Raw genomic sequence first — 19205 nt, forward strand, 5'->3', positions numbered from 1 at the left:
AATATATACCACCCTCTAATGTGTCACTTTTTTTTAAATATCTAAACTATCCTCTAATTATAAATAAATAAGAGTACATGTCTTTAGAAACACTTTACTCATCTCTCAATATAATGCAGACCATGTATTTCTTCTTCATTCATAGAAACACCAATAATATCCAATAAATAAATACAAAATATCAAAGTACAAGCTCTAAATCAGTCATAATACTGCGGGGAATGTTTCCAAAAATATAGACAATACCTATAAAAAGTTACTACATTTCCACAATTTAAGAAAAACAGTGTAAACCCAATCCTCTCACGAATCCCAAAAGCCCACTTTCCTATTCATCGGGTAACAGGTTTAGAAATAATCTCACACAAAATCCTTCAATTCTGCTTTTATTATTTGCAGTCAGAAGAAACACCCTTCTTTTAGTTCTAAAAGCTTCTTAAAAAAAAATAATAATAATAATAATAAATAATATACAGTTACCAAATATACCACCACTCTAATGTATCACCTCGACAAGTACTCTTTCGACTCATCAAAAGTAATACAAAAAGAGTCACAAATTTAATAAATATAATATCCAGTTAGTAGAATACAAACAGAAATGTTATCAAAAATCAGTTAAATAATACATACACCATAGAAAATTAGTTATTTCAATTTTAAATTTCATCTTTTATCAAAAATAACACTTTTCATAATCATAAAATCGAAAATACACTCATTTCCTATCTAGGAACGAAAAGTTTCTTTGCACTTTTACTAAATTCATATGTTTCTCTCAAAAATTCATTAAGAAACTAGTACCCTTCAATGTACTTTCAAATCTTTCCATTTATTTATCCCTTAACCCCTTTTACAATTCAAAAGAATCCACCATTTCTTGTTACACGAGTCATGAGCAATGCTAAAGAACCACACAATATCACAAACTGTACTGCTCGAGTACCAATTACACATCTACTCGACTCTCAAATTTAGAGGAAAAAGTACAATTCACTTTTCGTTCCTCACAAAATACTCTTCTTCTCAAATCCCTCGACCTATCACTACTTCTTACTTTCATCACTTACCTACCATTGGGTCCTTCCATTTCTCCCTTTTCCTTTCTCAGTTACTGTATGCATTTCATCTGTTTTCTCACAAAATTAATTAAGGAGCTTCAAACCTCCAATGCTTTCTTGAAGACATTGTCCCCTCAACTTATCTCCTGGCACCTATCACCAAATGCAAGTGTTCCGAGTACTTCATCCTTCGGAATCTGAAACAATGACAATTCATTGCACCTAGTTCAATGAGACACCACATAATACACATAATAATCTTCTGAATCCATCATTCCCAACACTCCTCAGTCATAATACCTACTTTCATAGCTCGGAATGTGCAAATTCTCAAACTATGCAAATCTAAAATACAAATAATCCTCAAATACTTTGAAAAGCACCATTACTTGTTCCACAAATACCTTCATCCCCACACCCTGACAAAGTAAGATGGGGTTATGTCCGAGGTGATGGAGCCATGGCTCGTATAACCTCAGTTCATCTTCGAGAATGTTATGTGGAATCCTTCGACCGATTCCAATTTACACCAGTGGGTTACTTCTTGTCCCCAGTTTTCAAAAATTACTTCCGAGACAATCGACACACGTAATCAAAGCCCCAAGGAACGAATTGGGACAGTGTGCAATTATCACCCCACACAAGTTCTCGACAATGTCTTCAAAAGTATCAAAGTTCTGGTAAACTTCAACTTTCAAATGAGTGGACCGCGTTTTCCACAATTATTATCAATGTTTTAAACAATTACACTTCTTTTCTTAAAAAATTGCCTAAATTTTCAATCGAAATCTTCAAACTTAAAAATAGTAATAAATAAATTAATATAACCTCACTCTACTCTGTCATTCCAAATCGCATGATCGAATTGCGACTTACTTCTCATCTTCTATTTCTCTCGTGTAAATTACCACCGCTGACTGCTAATGCTAACCTAAAATTCGTCAATCGAAACCCGCCAAGAATTATACACCTACAGTAAATGTACAGTGTTGGGGAAATAACTTTGCTACTTTTCTACTACCTATTTTAATCGTGGTTAGTTCCGGTTAGCCGTTCTAATTTTCTAATTCTAAATAATAATTCCTCAATTTACAAACGTTTCTCTTTCCTGTTCAAAAGAACTCTTCGTTCCAAATAATGTTCTCGATCGTCGGTTAAATTTGACAAAGTTATTTCCCTATACCCTGTACAATTCAAGTAGAACCTACGTCCTAATAGTCTATTTCACACAAGACTAAAGCACTAATAAATTTCTAAAATAATACAAGTTATATCTCACCCACACAGTACGTGAACTACACAAAGAATCTACTACTATAGGAAACGCAGTATAAAATACTAATCAATCATAAAATGTAGTACAAATTTGGAAAAGTAAACGAGCAAACGAGCAAACGAGCAATTCCCTACCTCTCTTTTTCTTAACTTTCCCAGTTCTAATAAATCCTTTAGAACCGTAAAAGTACCTACTAGTAGTGCCAGTTTAATAATACCCCAATAATTTGCACACTTGGCCCACTTGTGTGCAAATTATGTGAGGCATCCTAAAAAGGCCCCTTCAGCCTACCCTCCTCTTCCCTCTTATTCTCTATTAATGTTACATTCACAAAAATAATCCTATATACATAACATCTTACTTTAAAAACAATTAAGACCATTTCTTTAGAAATCGTTCAAATTCATCTTCCTTTCAATGCTTTCTTAAGAAGACCTTATTCGCTATATCGTTTAAATTCATCTTATCACTTTGCCCACTATATTCAAACCCTCCTAAAAATAAACCCATCCTGTTTTCCACCTTTTTTCTTATCTCTTCTCTTCTCCAATGAATACTGCACCACAGTGCTTCAATCTCTACTTCTCACTTGACTTGTCCACTGCTGGAAATGCTTTTTTCTCCCAAGTCTTTTTCCAGTTTTCCTCATCTTTCAGAATAAATCTTATCTCCTTTCACCAGTTCCGACCCCTTCCTAAGCCTCTTTCAAATCTTCCCCTTTGTCCTTAGTTCCGGTTACATCCTTTCTAAGACCTCACAATTTCGGTGAATAAATTTCGTTCGCCATTTTGTCCAAGGATCCCCAAGTATTGCTTAAAAACAGACTTTTTTCCAAATATCCTCCGGGAAAAATTCCTCAAATGGCTTTTCTACGCCCTAAAGTTCCTCTACAATTTTAGGAAGCTCCTAGCTGACACATTTCTAATGACTACATACTAACACTAATAAAATATAATAATGCAACTTCCCTTATTCTATCCCTCCAAACGTGTGTCTCACAAGTTACCTAATACCCTTATAAATATCACTAATTTTAATATACATGTTACATATTCATTTGTTCCTTCTAAAAGCTCTAATTACTTCCCTCTGAAATACATGTACTTTCTTACTCTTATCCTTAAAATTCACAAGAAATAATCTTTACTTTCTTATTAACTATAAATACATAAATAACCTAGTGGCAAATTCTACTTTTCCAATATACATTCCTTCCCACTTTTCTTACATATGCTCAAGTTATCCTTCCATATAATAAATAATGTCCTATTCTTATGTTTAAATCCCTCCTCTTCTTTCGCACCCACCATTTACTTCTAATTCCTATCTTTTCCAATTTCTCTCCAGTTTTGCATTCTATGTGCATGTTTCTGTTACATTTTTCCACCTACATCTCCTCCCTCAAAAGAAAAATTGCCTAAAAAGTCCTTTCCTATGTCCCTACCTACTTAAACTTACTATGAACACCCATAATATCTTAACAGAATTACTTCACCTAGCATATGCATCGACAATTTCAAATACATAATTCCTGTACCTTCACAAAAATCATCAGTACCTTTACACTATGTTTTCCTATCTGATATAAATATTCAAATCATCTAAACAATTACAAATCATGTACCTAGTTTTTCCTATAAAAAATAATACATCCAATTTACTTTCTATTCTAAAGTACTACATCTTTATCCCTAACACTTAAATAATAATCACAATGTAATTCACAATTCTTACAATATCTACTAATTTAAAAATAATATACTTTCCCTATGTTTATAATCTTCAATTTATAATACCCCCTGTTATCTTATCTTTTAAAACAATTATTTCAAATAAGCCAAATAATTTTTATAATGGTGAACATTTCACCATACATTTCCAAATATCAATCAAACACTCTATCTACTGTGCTGTTACAAATTCAAAATAAATTTACCCTTTATAATAATACCATCCTCTAATTAAATACTCTACTTTCTCAAATTTCAATTCCACAATAATCCATAAGTTATGGTACAATTTTTCACATATTTCCTTTTAAATTAATCAAATATCCTTCTGATACATCAAAATAACTAGAAACTAGGAAATTCTTAATTAACTTTCAAAATTAAACTCACAAATTACTTATTAACTACAAGCAAATTCCTATTCTTCTTAACACAAAAAAGCAATCTCGTAATAATCCACTTACTTGCAATCCTCCAAATCTCAGTACCTCCTTCCTTGTGAAAAAATACTTTGGCCCTTTTCTTTTTCCCTTTACTGGGCCCCAGTCAGCTTGTTCGATCATTTTCACTTTTGCTGTTCTCGTAATTTCCTACTTCTCTCTTGCCAAAGTTCCATGTATCTATCTAGTGAGCTTCCTCTTTGCTTCCCTTATAAATCTTATTCTTTTTGCTAAGAGGAAATAAATAAACCACTGTCCTTCGATAAAACTACAAAGTACTACCTTGCTATCTTTTTGCCCTTAACTTAAGTTCTTTTGAATCCGACTACTCCAGTGAAAAATCTATCTTCCCTATCCATGAATGTGAGCAATAATCCAACTTTCGATACCAGTTTTTGGTAAAGTTCCTTGTCTATATCTCTGGCCCCTCCGTCGTTGGTGATCAGTCGAGGGAATCCACTATAATCTTAATGGTTCAATCTTTTTATGTCAAATCTGTGGGGCAACCCACCTTCTTTCTTCCTAATTTTTAGGTTAAACGTTCGGTCCTTCCTGCTAGGTTTTCTGTTGAAGAACCTCACTACTAATCTGGTGCTCGTAAACCTAACCTAAAAGGTATTTGCAATGTTACCAATAAACCTTTGTTAAGTTAAGAAGGTTTAGTTTCTTTTATACGCGAAAACAGTGTTTCTGAGACTGCGAACTCAGGGTGGTCCTTCATAATCGATCAATCCAGTCCACGATCTACGCAATTCACGGTTATCGTATCGAAAGGGGTGAATCGACCCAACCACGTACACGCGCCAAATTTGGACCTAACAATGTATTGTAGGAAAAGTTGCTAAAGTCGCTACCAACGCCGGAGTCCAAAGAACTGTTCGTAGACCGGCGTTGGAAGAAAACATATTAGATGTCGTATTTGAAAATCCTTCAACTAGCGTTAGAAAATTAGCAAGCCAATTTGTTACCTCTGAGAAGACGGTATTTAACGTTCTTAAAGAGCAACTGTTGCATTCGTATCATGTTCAAAAAGTTCATGATGATCATGATGATCTTCCACGTCGATTAGAATTCGCAAACTGGATGTTACAACAACACACGAATAACAATAACTTTATCGGAAATATTTTGTTCACTAACGAAGAAGGATTTATCAGAAACGACATAATTAATTCGCACAACTTACACACTTGGTCCGCTGAAAACCCTCATTCCACTGTTATTGGCAAATATCAGCACCAATTCAATTCAATTAATATACTATATATAACATCTTTATTTCATTATGAAATAGGCTATCGACCGTTGTGGTCTTTCTGCCCGTGCAATAGATTAATTTTATAATTAATTGTATTATATAGCTTAATTATACCTATACTACATGCTTGTCATAATCTGTGACACCAGGAGTACTCTTAATTTAGCCAGTATCAATATAAGAAAGAGGCAAAAACCCGAAGGAATGAATTCCTTTAATTATTAAGATATTCCAGTAATGTGGATTCTGGAATATCGAAGGGGATATGGGAAGGTATATCGGGATTGTCTATCTGATATTATGAGTGAAAGAGGACTCAGTATAGTCCAGTTGTGTAAATTTATTTTTCCATTTTGTTTGTAGTAGCGTCAGTTTCTCAGTTATTTGTGTCATTTGTATCTTTTCGTACAGGTATTCGTTTGAAGGGTTGTGTAGGGGGTTATGGGGGCTGTTTAATTTTTGTTATTAGTCGAAGTGCAATTTGTTCTGTGGTTTGTATGTGCTTTTTCATCTTGTTAGAAGCACTTACCCTCAAAACATGTCCGTAGTCGAGTAGCGGTCTACAAATGGATTTGTATATTTTGGTTGCTGTTGCAGTACTTATTCCTCTGTCGTTGTACGTAAGTACTCTGAAGTATTTAGTTCTTTTAATAATTTCGGTTCTTATGTTCTGTGCCTGTTTTGTAAATTTCAGTTTCTGGTCTAGAGTTATTCTTAAGTATTTTACGTCTTGTTTTGGTACCGTTGTGTCCGTCCATTAGAATTGTTAAGGAGTTATCTTTAATTCGATGGTGTGGTAGTAATAATTGATTCTTTGTGGCGTTCGGTATTAATCTCCATCTGTAAAACCATTCTATCGTTTAGTCTGTTATTGTTTGAAGTTTGGCTGCGGCTTTTTTATATTTCTATCGTGTACAACGAGTGCCGTGTCGTCCGCATATTGTAGCACATACGCAGTTTTATCGAAGTATTTTTTGTCCCGTCTGTTTTCATTGTATTTGTCATGGCAGTATATGTTGTAAAGGAAAGGTGAAAGTGGTGACCCTTGCGGGAGTCCTTGTTCGGGGGAAAAAAGGAAAGGATAGAGTGTTGTCAATTCGTACTTCCAATTGTCTGTTTTCCAGTAGGTTCTTAATTGTGTATAGTAAGTATTTTGGTGTTTTAAGTTGGTGCAGTTTGTATAGGAGTCCTTTGTGCCAGACACTGTCAAATGCTTTGTTTATGTCCATAATCAAACAGGCTGATTTGTTGTTGGAGAGGTGTGTTGTTTGTATATTGTTAATTAGTACAAAGAGTGGGTGTATTGTCGAATGCTTCCGTTTAAAGCCAAATTGATAAGTCGGTATGTGTTGTCCGATCAGTTTTTGAAGTCTGTTCTTCATAATATGTTCGAATACTTTACTCAACACTGGTAGTCATGTAATTGGTCTGTAGTTTTTTGTTCGCGTATTGTCCAATTCGCTTTTTGGAATTGGAATAATAATTCCCCTTTTCCATGTCTCTGGAATTGTGTTTGTCGCAATGCAGTTGTTGAGCAAATCCAGTATGGTTTCGTGGGTCTGTGGAGTCGGGATCTTTAATACTTTAATTTTAATATTGTCTTTGCCTGGTGCTGTATTTTTCATATGTGTAAGTGCTTCGTCATATTCTACATTCGTAATTGGTTGATATGTGCATTTTGCCTCGTCAATGAAGTAACTGTCGTACCAGTCATTTACTCTCATCCAGTTGTGTATATCAAAGTTAGGGTTGTTTGAGGTTGAAAAGGCTTTCTGAAAATGTCTAGCAAATGCGTCGGTTTTATTCTGATCCCTGTGCTGTTCTGTTCCGTTTTCCTCTATTGTACCACTGTTATTAGTTTTTTTGTAATGTGATAGTTTTTTTTTTGCCAGTATGTTTTCCCTTTGACCCGTTCAATTTCCTAGCAGGTCTCTAACCATTTCTCCTGTCTAAATTAATATATCAGATATTTAATATTTCGGTTAAGACTGTTGAGTTCCTTTTTTAGTTCATGGTTTTGAGTTGTTGTGTAAAGTCTATATAGTTCTCTTTTGTTTGTTGATCAGTCTTAAGATAAATTTGGGTAGGGAGTGTTGGTAGAAGGAATTTTTTGTCGTGGGGTAAATTTTTCTATTGCTAGTGAGATTTGATTTTGTACATTTCCTATTGAGGTGAGTTCTGTTTGTGATTGTATGTGTTCGTGTACGAGTTTCCGTACTTTATCTGTGTCTGTTTTGTTGAGGTCTAGTTTATGTGCTTTGTTCTTCTGGAGAATTGTTTGAGTCTGCCTAAGCTCGATGTTAAATGTTATTGCTAAGTGTGTTGATCCGGCTCGAAGGACCAAAAATGTATAATCCGTCTCGAAGGACCAAACTGTTTATTCGTGAATCGTGGTACCAAGATGTTGATTAGACATGGCCTAATTCTTGATACGTCTAGTAAGCAATGGACTGGATGCTTGCGAAGGACCACCCTGAGTTCGCGGTCTCAGAGACACCGTGTTCGTGCAAATGAAGAAAACAAAAACCCTTTTTAACGGTAACGAAGGTTTATTGTTCACCAACAATTTCGAGTAATTTAACAAAGAAATAACAACTTTTCGTGACAAGTTAACTAGTGTACTAATTAACCGTATATAGGAACCGTGAGTAAAGTAATCGCGTACGAGTAACGTGCAAAGTACGGAGTTAAGAGTCGACGGAGACGCACAAGAAGAGAGCGAATTTTCTCCTTGCAAAATCTTAAGTACTAAAGTTAATGGTAAGCGTACATAGGCGTACCAGAAACTAAGAGGTCATCATCGGCGCTTCTTCTAGATTTGTCCTTGTGACTTGCCTAACTTTAACAATATAATTGGGTTTTATTGGAGGGCGTTTATGACCAGCATCGAGAACGTGTCTAAATTCTAGTACGCACAAAAGGTCGGCGAGGAGTTTTATTACACAGTTAGTCTAAGATCAAACAAAATGCGAATCAACATCTGGTCATACGGACAAAGTGGCAATAGAAACGAGTAATGTCCATAGGCGTAGCACACGGGTTCCTTACATACTAGTCACAGATTTAATACTAGGCTTATGAAGAATACAACTTATCGAACTAATAGATTAACATTAAACTAATTAATTATCGGATATTTTGTCCTCTACACAAGCCCTAACATGCCGGCCCCGTTAAAAGGTCGTTACCTTTTAAATTATTTACAAAGAGTTATTCATTATTCATGGGCAATGGGCATATTTTTGACAATGATCTTCGCGATATAGTTCCATTGGGTAAGCGCACTGACACTACACGTATCACATGATCCTTTCCTTCGTGGAGTTCGACAACTCGAGCTAAAATCCAGCGCAGTGGGGCAGTATTGTGTTCCACCAGTAAAACTAATGCTCCAATATCTATGGTTTTATCTACAGTGTTCTTCCATTTACATCGAGTTTGCAAATTTGTCAAATAGTCTCTGGACCAACTATTCCAAAAATGCTGCTGGAGTTGTTGAAGTCGTTCGTAATGAGATAAGCGAGAGATAACGGCGTTCTGGTAGTCGGGTTGTGGTAAACTTGCCAACGAGTCACCAATAAGGAAATGCGCGGGAGTTAAGGGTGCATAGTCGTTTATGTCGTTTGAGATTGGCATTAGTGGTCGCGAGTTGAGACAAGCTTCGATTTTTACTAATAGGGTGTACATCTCTTCGTATGTTAGAGATGATTCACCTAAGACGCGGCGAAGATGAAACTTAGTCGATTTCACCGCCGCCTCCCACAATCCTCCCATATGGGCACTACGCGCGGGTATGAAATGCCACTTTATCAAATGATTGGCTAAAAATGTAGTTGTGGCGTTAATGTGTGATTCATTATTTATTAAGTTATAGAGTTCGATAAAATAATTATTGGCCCCTACAAAGTTAGAACCATTGTCTGAATGTATGTTTGTTGGTTTTCCTCGTCTGGAACAGAACCTTTCCAAAGCATTCAAAAAGCTATCGGTCGAAAGATCTTTAACCAGTTCGATATGTACTGCACGCGTGGCAAAACAAACAAAAATGCATATGTAAGTTTTTACGGATTTGGCTCTACGCAGCGTACCCTCCTTTATGAGTATAGGCCCTGCATAATCGATTCCGCAATTTGAAAAAGGTCGTGAAGGCGTTACCCTTGCGGTCGGAAGGGAACCCATTAAAAATTTCGAAGGTTTCGGTTTTACTCTAAAACATCTTATACATCTACTAAGGTTACGTTTAACTGCATTTTTTCCGTTTATTATCCAAAATCTGAGGCGAATTATCGAAAGCAAGTTTTGAACTCCCGCGTGGAGATGTTTCATATGCTCATTCTGTATTATCAAGTCAGTGAATTTATGTTTATACGGTAATATAATAGGGTGTTGTTGTTCAAAATTAAATTGTGAATTTATTAAACGTCCCCCGACTCGAAGTATTCCTTCTGAATCGAGAAATGGGTTTAGATTCAAAATTTTACTTTCGCTTGGGAGTTTTTTACTTTTGGATAAGTCGGAAATTTCCTTTTCGAAGCTATCCCGTTGAACCAATTTTACTAATAAAAGCAGTGACTCGTTTAATTCTTCAACTGTCAAGGCTGTTGACTTATTCATCACTTTGCGGCATCGATTTTTAAGTCTGCATATGTAACCTACTACTCTGTGCAGTTTGAAGAAGGTAGAAAATCTATCAAAAATGTTAAGTCCGTAGTTGTTGCTATTTACACTCGTTGTTTTATATACTGTGGTATGATTATTTTTTAATTCGGGCAAGACATCGACGGGAACCTCATGGCTATCTAAGTTCGCTTCCGTCCTTGATGTGTTTTTCTTTAAAAATTCGGGACCGTGAAACCAAAGATCACATCCCAGCAATTCCCTTGGGCTCAATCCTCTCGATATTACATCTGCAGGGTTGGCCTTGCTTGGCACGTGAGCCCACTCCGTTATCTTGGTCAATTCATTAATTTTTGCCACTCGATTGGCAACAAAGGTCTTAAGGTGAGCAGGATCAATTTTCAACCATGCCAAAACAATACTAGAATCCGTGAAGTATCGTACGTCTGATATTTGTATGTCTAAAATTTGTCTTACCGTATTCATTAGTTTGGCTAAAAGGTGGGCCGCTAGAAGCTCAAGTCGAGGCAAGGTCAATTTTTTAGCTGGAGCTACCCTTGATTTTCCTGTCAACAGTCGTAATTCGCGACTACCTGACTCATCCTCCGAGGCCACGTAAATACAGGCTCCGTAAGCCTTTTCGGAGCTATCAGAAAATCCGTACAATCTTATATGGGCCGTCTTTGTTGGAATTACAAGCCTATCGATCTTGTATTCATTGAGGCACTCCGGTTCATTCGAGAATTCCTCCCAAATCTGTCTTAGGTCATTCGGGACCGCTTGATCCCAACCGATATGTAATTTCCATAGAGCTTGAATGATTAACTTGGCCCTAGTTAATGCGGGACCGATCAACCCAAGCGGGTCAAAGATCTGCGAAATTTTTGAAAGAATAGTCCTTTTGGTAACACGGGATGGCTCGTATTTAATATTTACTGAATATTTTAGAGTATCTTGTTTAGGATCCCAGCTGATTCCAAGAGTTTTTATATGTTTATCTTCATGAGGTAGAATTAAATTGTCGTGATTTTCGTTACTGTTTGCTTGTAGGATACTGTTTAGAACTATGTTACTGTTGGACGACCATTTTCTCAATTTAAAATTAGCTTGACTTAAAATATCGTCTAGTTCCCTATAAATTTGCAATGCATCTGTTTCCGAATCAATGCTAACCAACAGGTCATCCATGTAGAACGAACGTTTAATTATTTCTGCTGTTCGTGGATACCTGTCTTTGTTGCGCTCGGCCAATTCTATCAAGCAACGTGTGGCTTGAAAGGGTGCACTCGATGTGCCATACGTTACCGTGTTGAGTTTATACACATTAATCGGATCATTAAGATTTGCTCGCCATAGTATCTTTTGGAAGTTACGTTCTTCCTCATGAATTTTTATACATCGGTACATCATTTTGATGTCCGCGCTCAAAACAATTTTGCGAAGTCTTAGACGTATCAAAATTGAGTACAAGTCATCTTGTACTACTGGTCCTACCAAAAGCGTGTCATTCAGGGAAATTCCTAAACTTGTTTTGCAGCTTGCATCAAAAACGACGCGACACTTCGTGGTAATAGAATTCTTTAGTACCGCACTGTGGGGTAAAAAATAAGAATTGTTTGGAATAGAGATGTCCTTTTCAATGGGTCCTTGAAGCGTCATGTGGCCTAAGTTCTCATATTCCGTCATAAATTCTACGTACTGCTTCTTGAGGTCCTTGTCCTTTTCTAACCTTTTCTCTACATTTGTTAACCGTTTTAGGGCATTCGATTTGGAGTCACCCAGACTAAAATCTGTTTGATTATTGAACGGATACCTTACGACAAAACTGTTGTCCATGTCGCGGGTTGTAGTTTGATTAAAATATTCCTCACAATAATTTTCTTCCTTTGATAGGAATTTAACATTTTCAAACTCTTCAATCTGCCAGAATTTCGTCAACGAATCATTTAATGTTTTATTTGAAATACTAGTCGCAAGGTTGCACACTACTTTCCGACTTTGAGATTCTCTGCATATTAAATTGCCCGATATTACCCAGCCTAAAGAGGTTTCTTGTAACATTGGCAATCCCTTTCCTAATTTAAGTTTACCCGAACCTAATAGATTATAAAATATATCTACCCCTAATAAAACATCAATTTGTTTTGGTTCATTAAATTTTTCATCAGCTAGATTGATATTTGTTGGAATTTGAAGTACCGAACTGGGAAATCTAAATGAGGGTAGATTTTCGGTAAGAATGGGTAAAACCAAAAATGCTATGTTAGATTCATATTGGTTGAACCTGGATTTTATTTTCGTGTGCACTCGCTGATTAATCTTTGTGACAATTTGACTGATACCTGATAATGAAAGGTCAATTGTTTGGGGACTTAAGTTTAACTTTCTGCAGAAGTTTTCTGTCATTAAATTTGACTGGCTTCCGCAATCGAGTAAGGCATTGCATTTATGCCAATTTCCTTTTCTGTCTGAGATGAGAATGGTAGCCGTAGATAGTAGTACTTGATTTTTATCAATACCTAACGATGATAATGCCAAAGGATTGTTTTCCGTATCGTACGTGACCGCGTTACTTTGGCCGATTGTTAAAACTGTAGATTGTTTGGATTCTCCATACCTTCTCAATACATCGTGAGCCGAAGGATTAGATGGAGAACTGATCGATGATTCATGTTCAGTTAATGATGAGGAAGGTTCATTAGTGCTGCTGTTGCTAGAATTTTGAACATGTTCACTTCCTGAACGTTTCTCTATATGTAACGTGCTATTATGTTTTTGGTTGCATTTTTTGCATCCTCTTGATCTACATTCCTGTTTCAGATGCCCTGGACGTAAACAGTTGCTACACAATTTATGTCTTCGAATTTCGTTATATTTGTCCGACACTGATAATTGGATAAAACGAGGACATTGATGAATGAAATGATTTTCAGTACAGATGTAACACTTATTGATTTTTTCGGTCAAAGAATACGAATAATTCTTAAACTGATGTGATTCGTTTCTTTTCTCGTGGCCTTTGTTTTGCATTCTATCCCTATCATGTTTATTTGAATGTACGGTTGAGAAGCCGCGAACCGCTTCCAACGAACGACATTTTTCGGTTAAAAATTCCATTAATTGATCAACAGTCGGCAATTCAGTATTACATTGTTTCCGCTCCCACTCCTGATTAGTACTATCATCCAGTTTGTTTAATATTATCGGTATCAACAAAACATCCCATTGATCCACGGGTAATTTTAATTTTCCTAATGATGATTTATGTTGCTGAACTGCATCTATTAATTTTCTAATATTTACAGATGATCCTTTATTCGCGTTTGGTAAATTAAGAACTAAGCCTTTAGCGTGAATGTTAATAACTGCCTTTTTATTCTCATATCTTTTTTGTAACAGATTTAAAGCGATTGTATAATTATCGGGAGTTATGTCGAGAGAGTCTATGAGATTTAGCGCATCGCCTTTACAACATAATTTTAGATATAACAATTTTTCTGTTTCACTCAAGTCGGTTCTGCTATGGACTAAGGAATCAAATATGTTTTTGAAACTGAACCAAGTTTCATAATTGCCATAAAATGAACGTAAGCCTAAATCCGGTAATTTTCCTAGACCTCTTGGTGAATTTTGTTTTCCTAAATGAGTATTAGTACTATTTTGATTTTTGCTAATTGAATTTATTAACTGCTTTAATTCTGAAATTAAATTAAAGTAGGCTGATTCGATTTCAATCCGTTGTTCTTCTTCGTTTAAGCTTAAAAATTCTAGACGAGATTGTACTTTATCGAACTGATTATAGTCCTCCTCCACGTTCTTGAGGCGGATTTCTAATTGAACTGTTTCTTGAATATCTCTGTTTTCACGAAGGTACTGTTCAAAACGGGATAAACGTTTAGTTAAAATTCTGCGAGCGTGCAAAAGTTCTCTAAATTCATCGTTCTCGCTAAGAGACTCTGCTGAGCCTAGTTCCATTTCGGATCGTTTTGAAATTTTTTCTTTTTGAGCTCTAGTGGTCATTTTTAACTACTATTGATAACGTGGCGTTAAAATAAATCAATTTACGCGATTCAAACAGAAGTACTACTGGAGAAATTAACTAGTTTCGACTTCTTTAATGTGCATAAATCGAGCATAAACCAAAGTAAATAAGTCGTATCAATCTCATACAACTAACGACCATTTAAAGTATCAAATGGGAATCGGGATTATGAGGTTATGCAAATTCAAAGAGGAAAAATCGTGATAAAAAGGAAATGACTCACCGGGATTGTTTCTTGCTCTCCTTGGGATCCACCGTTCTACTCCTTATTCCGCTTTCGATGTCCTATGTTCCACAGGTTCTGATCCAGTCCCGTGATATCCGGTTCGAAGTGACCAAAAATGTTGATCCGGCTCGTAGGACCAAAAATGTTGATCCGGCTCGAAGGACCAAACTGTTTATTCGTGGATCGTGGTACCAAGATGTTGATTAGACATGGCCTAATTCTTGATACGTCTAGTAAGCAATGGACTGGATGCTTGCGAAGGACCACCCTGAGTTCGCGGTCTCAGAGACACCGTGTTCGTGCAAATGAAAACAAAACCCTTTTCTAACGGTAACAAAGGTTTATTATTCACTAACAACTTCGAGTAATGTAGCAAAGAAATAACAACTTTTCGTGACAAGTTAATTAGTGTAGTAATTAACCGTGTATAGGAACCGTGTGTAAAGTAATCGCGTACGAGTAACGTGCAAAGTACGGAGTTAAGGGTCGACGGAGACGCACAAGAAGAGAGCGAATTTTCTCCTTGCAAAATCTTAAGTACTAAAGTTAATGGTAAGCGTACATAGGCGTACCAGAAACTAAGAGGTCATCATCGGCGCTTCTTCTAGATTTGTCCTTGTGACTTGCCTAACTTTAACAATATAATTGGGTTTTATTGGAGGGCGTTTATGACCAGCATCGAGAACGTGTCTAAATTCTAGTACGCACAAAAGGTCGGCGAGGAGTTTTATTACACAGTTAGTCTAAGATCAAACAAAATGCGAATCAACATCTGGTCATACGGACAAAGTGGCAAGAGAAACGAGTAATGTCCATAGGCGTAGCACACGGATTTCTTACATACTAGTCACACATTTAATACTAGGCTTATGAAGAATACAACTTATCGAACTAATACATTAAATTAATTAACGGGAATTCTGTCCCCTACACAAGCCCTAACAATAGGTCAAATAAACCGGGTAAATATTAAAAGTTTGCACGCTCCGCGCTCGGAAATTTCTGGTCTGATTACGCCGAGTTACCACTCAAAATGTTCCTCTAGACAAGCTCTATCCAACGGTGGCATCAGTCGTGGGACTATTTTGATGAATTACTGAGAAAAAAATTCACACACGTGAAATAAACCGGATAAATATTAAAAGTTTGCACGCTCCGCGCTCGGAAATTTCTGGTCTGCTTCGGCCGAGTGACCACTCAAAATGTTCCTCTAGACAAGCTCTATCCAACGGTGGGATCAGACGTGGGACTATTTTGATGAATTACTGAGAAAAAAATTCACACACGTCAAATAAACCGGATAAATATTAAAAGTTTGCACGCTCCGCGCTCGGAAATTTCTGGTCGGATTCGGCCGTGTGACCACTCAAAATGTTCCTCTAGACTAGCTCTATCCAACGGTGGGATCAGACGTGGGACTATTTTGATGAATTACTGAGAAAAAAATTCACACACGTCAAATAAACCGGATAAATATTAAAAGTTTGCACGCTCCGCGCTCGGAAATTTCTGGTCGGATTCGGCCGTGTGACCACTCAAAATGTTCCTCTAGACAAGCTCTATCCAACGGTGGGATCAGACGTGGGACTATTTTGATGAATTACTGAGAAAAAAATTCACACACGTCAAATAAACCGGATACATATTAAAAGTTTGCACGCTCCGCGCTCGGAAATTTCTGGTCGGATTCGGCCGTGTGACCACTCAAAATGTTCCTCTAGACAAGCTCTATCCAACGGTGAGATTAGTCGTGGGACTATTTTGATGAATTCCTGAGAAAAAAATCAACAAACGTCAAATAAACCGGGTAAATATTAAAAGATTGCACGCTCCGCGCTCGGAAATTTCTGGTCTGATTCGGCCGTGTGACCACTCAAAATGTTCCTCTAGACAAGCTCTATCCAACGGTGAGATTAGTCGTGGGACTATTTTGATGAATTCCTGAGAAAAAAATCAACAAACGTCAAATAAACCGGGTAAATATTAAAAGTTTGCACGCTCCGCGCTCGGAAATTTCTGGTCGGATTCGGCCGTGTGACCACTCAAAATGTTCCTCTAGACAAGCTCTATCCAACGGTGGTATCAGTCGACGGACTATTTTGATGAATTCCAGAGATAGGAGTAGACATAGGTCAAATAAACCGGGTAAATATTAAAAGTTTGCATGCTCCGCGCTCGGAAATTTCTGGTCCGATTCGGCCGAGTGACCACTCAAAATGTTCCTCTAGACAAGCTCTAACCAACGGTGGGATTAGTCGTGGGACTATTTTGATGAATTCCTGAGAAAAAAATCAACAAACGTCAAATAAACCGGGTAATTATCAAAAGTTTGCACGCTCCGCGCTCGGAAATTTCTGGTCGGATTCGGCCGTGTGACCACTCAAAATGTTCCTCTAGACAAGCTCTATCCAACGGTGGTATCAGTCGACGGACTATTTTGATGAATTCCAGAGATAGGAGTAGACATAGGTCAAATAAACCGGGTAAATATTAAAAGTTTGCATGCTCCGCGCTCGGAAATTTCTGGTCCGATTCGGCCGAGTGACCACTCAAAATGTTCCTCTAGACAAGCTCTATCCAACGGTGGTATCAGTCGACGGACTATTTTGATGAATTCCAGAGATAGGAGTAGACATAGGTCAAATAAACCGGGTAAATATTAAAAGTTTGCATGCTCCGCGCTCGGAAATTTCTGGTCCGATTCGGCCGAGTGACCACTCAAAATGTTCCTCTAGACAAGCTCTATCCAACGGTGGTATCAGTCGACGGACTATTTTGATGAATTCCAGAGATAGGAGTAGACATAGGTCAAATAAACCGGGTAAATATTAAAAGTTTGCACGCTCCGCGCTCGGAAATTTCTGGTCTGATTACGCCGAGTTACCACTCAAAATGTTCCTCTAGACAAGCTCTATCCAACGGTGGCATCAGTCGTGGGACTATTTTGATGAATTACTGAGAAAAAAATTCACACACGTCAAATAAACCGGGTAAATATTAAAAGTTTGCACGCTCCGCGATCGGAAATTTCTGGTCGGATTCGGCCGTGTGACCACTCAAAATGTTCCTCTAGACAAGCTCTATCCAACGGTGGGATCAGACGTGGGACTATTTTGATGAATTACTGAGAAAAAAATTCACACACGTCAAATAAACCGGATAAATATTAAAAGTTTGCACGCTCCGCGCTCGGAAATTTCTGGTCTGCTTCGGCCGAGTGACCACTCAAAATGTTCCTCTAGACTAGCTCTATCCAACGGTGGGATCAGTCGTGGGACTATTTTGATGAATTCCAGAGATAGGAGTAGACATACGTCAAATAAACCAGGTAAATATTAAAAGATTGCACGCTCCGCGCTCGGAAATTTCTGGTCTGCTTCGGCCGAGTGACCACTCAAAATGTTCCTCTAGACAAGCTCTATCCAACGGTGGCATCAGTCGTGGGACTATTTTGATGAATTCCTGAGAAAAAAATCAACAAACGTCAAATAAACCGGGTAAATATTAAAAGTTTGCACGCTCCGCGCTCGGAAATTTCTGGTCTGCTTCGGCCGAGTGACCACTCAAAATGTTCCTCTAGACTAGCTCCATCCAACGGTGGGATCAGTCGTGGGACTATTTTGATGAATTCCTGAGAAAAAAATTCACACACGTCAAATAAACCGGGTAAATATTAAAAGTTTGCACGCTCCGCGCTCGGAAATTTCTGGTCTGCTTCGGCCGAGTGACCACTCAAAATGTTCCTCTAGACAAGCTCTATCCAACGGTGGCATCAGTCGTGGGACTATTTTGATGAATTCCTGAGAAAAAAATCAACAAACGTCAAATAAACCGGGTAAATATTAAAAGTTTGCACGCTCCGCGCTCGGAAATTTCTGGTCTGCTTCGGCCGAGTGACCACTCAAAATGTTCCTCTAGACTAGCTCCATCCAACGGTGGGATCAGTCGTGGGACTATTTTGATGAATTCCTGAGAAAAAAATTCACACACGTCAAATAAACCGGGTAAATATTAAAAGTTTGCACGCTCCGCGCTCGGAAATTTCTGGTCCGATTCGGCCGAGTGACCACTCAAAATGTTCCTCTAGACAAGCTCTAACCAACGGTGGGATTAGTCGTGGGACTATTTTGATGAATTCCAGAGATAGGAGTAGACATACGTCAAATAAACCAGGTAAATATTAAAAGATTGCACGCTCCGCGCTCGGAAATTTCTGGTCTGATTCGGCCGTGTGACCACTCAAAATGTTCCTCTAGACAAGCTCTATCCAACGGTGAGATTAGTCGTGGGACTATTTTGATGAATTCCTGAGAAAAAAATCAACAAACGTCAAATAAACCGGGTAAATATTAAAAGTTTGCACGCTCCGCGCTCGGAAATTTCTGGTCCGATTCGGCGGAGTGACCACTCAAAATGTTCCTCTAGACAAGCTCTAACCAACGGTGGGATTAGTCGTGGGACTATTTTGATGAATTCCTGAGAAAAAAATCAACAAACGTCAAATAAACCGGGTAATTATCAAAAGTTTGCACGCTCCGCGCTCGGAAATTTCTGG

General features: G+C 37.6%; 1 protein-coding gene and 1 long non-coding RNA gene across 3 annotated transcripts; both read right to left on the minus strand.

Moving 5' to 3' along the window:
• Positions 1-407: 407 nt before the first annotated feature.
• LOC136419042 (uncharacterized) lies at positions 408-4939 on the minus strand. Of its 2 annotated transcripts, none has more exons than XR_010753060.1 (3): positions 4790-4939; positions 4532-4737; positions 408-1258 (listed from the first exon to the last, which is right to left on the minus strand). It is a non-coding gene; the product is annotated as an uncharacterized lncRNA (long non-coding RNA). The 2 variants fall into 2 exon arrangements; XR_010753059.1 differs by lacking the exons at positions 4532-4737; positions 4790-4939 and adding exons at positions 1366-1406; positions 1466-3756.
• A 4036-nt stretch (positions 4940-8975) lies between these two features.
• Positions 8976-14357, minus strand: LOC136419043 (uncharacterized). Its single transcript, XM_066405217.1, has 2 exons — positions 10247-14357; positions 8976-9586 (listed from the first exon to the last, which is right to left on the minus strand). Exons 1-2 carry the CDS (start codon positions 14355-14357, stop codon positions 8976-8978), a joined length of 4722 nt encoding a protein of 1573 aa, XP_066261314.1.
• Positions 14358-19205: the final 4848 nt, after the last annotated feature.

Source organism: Euwallacea similis, unplaced genomic scaffold (genome assembly GCF_039881205.1).
Source record: "Euwallacea similis isolate ESF13 unplaced genomic scaffold, ESF131.1 scaffold_60, whole genome shotgun sequence".
Lineage (NCBI taxonomy): Eukaryota > Metazoa > Arthropoda > Insecta > Coleoptera > Curculionidae > Euwallacea > Euwallacea similis.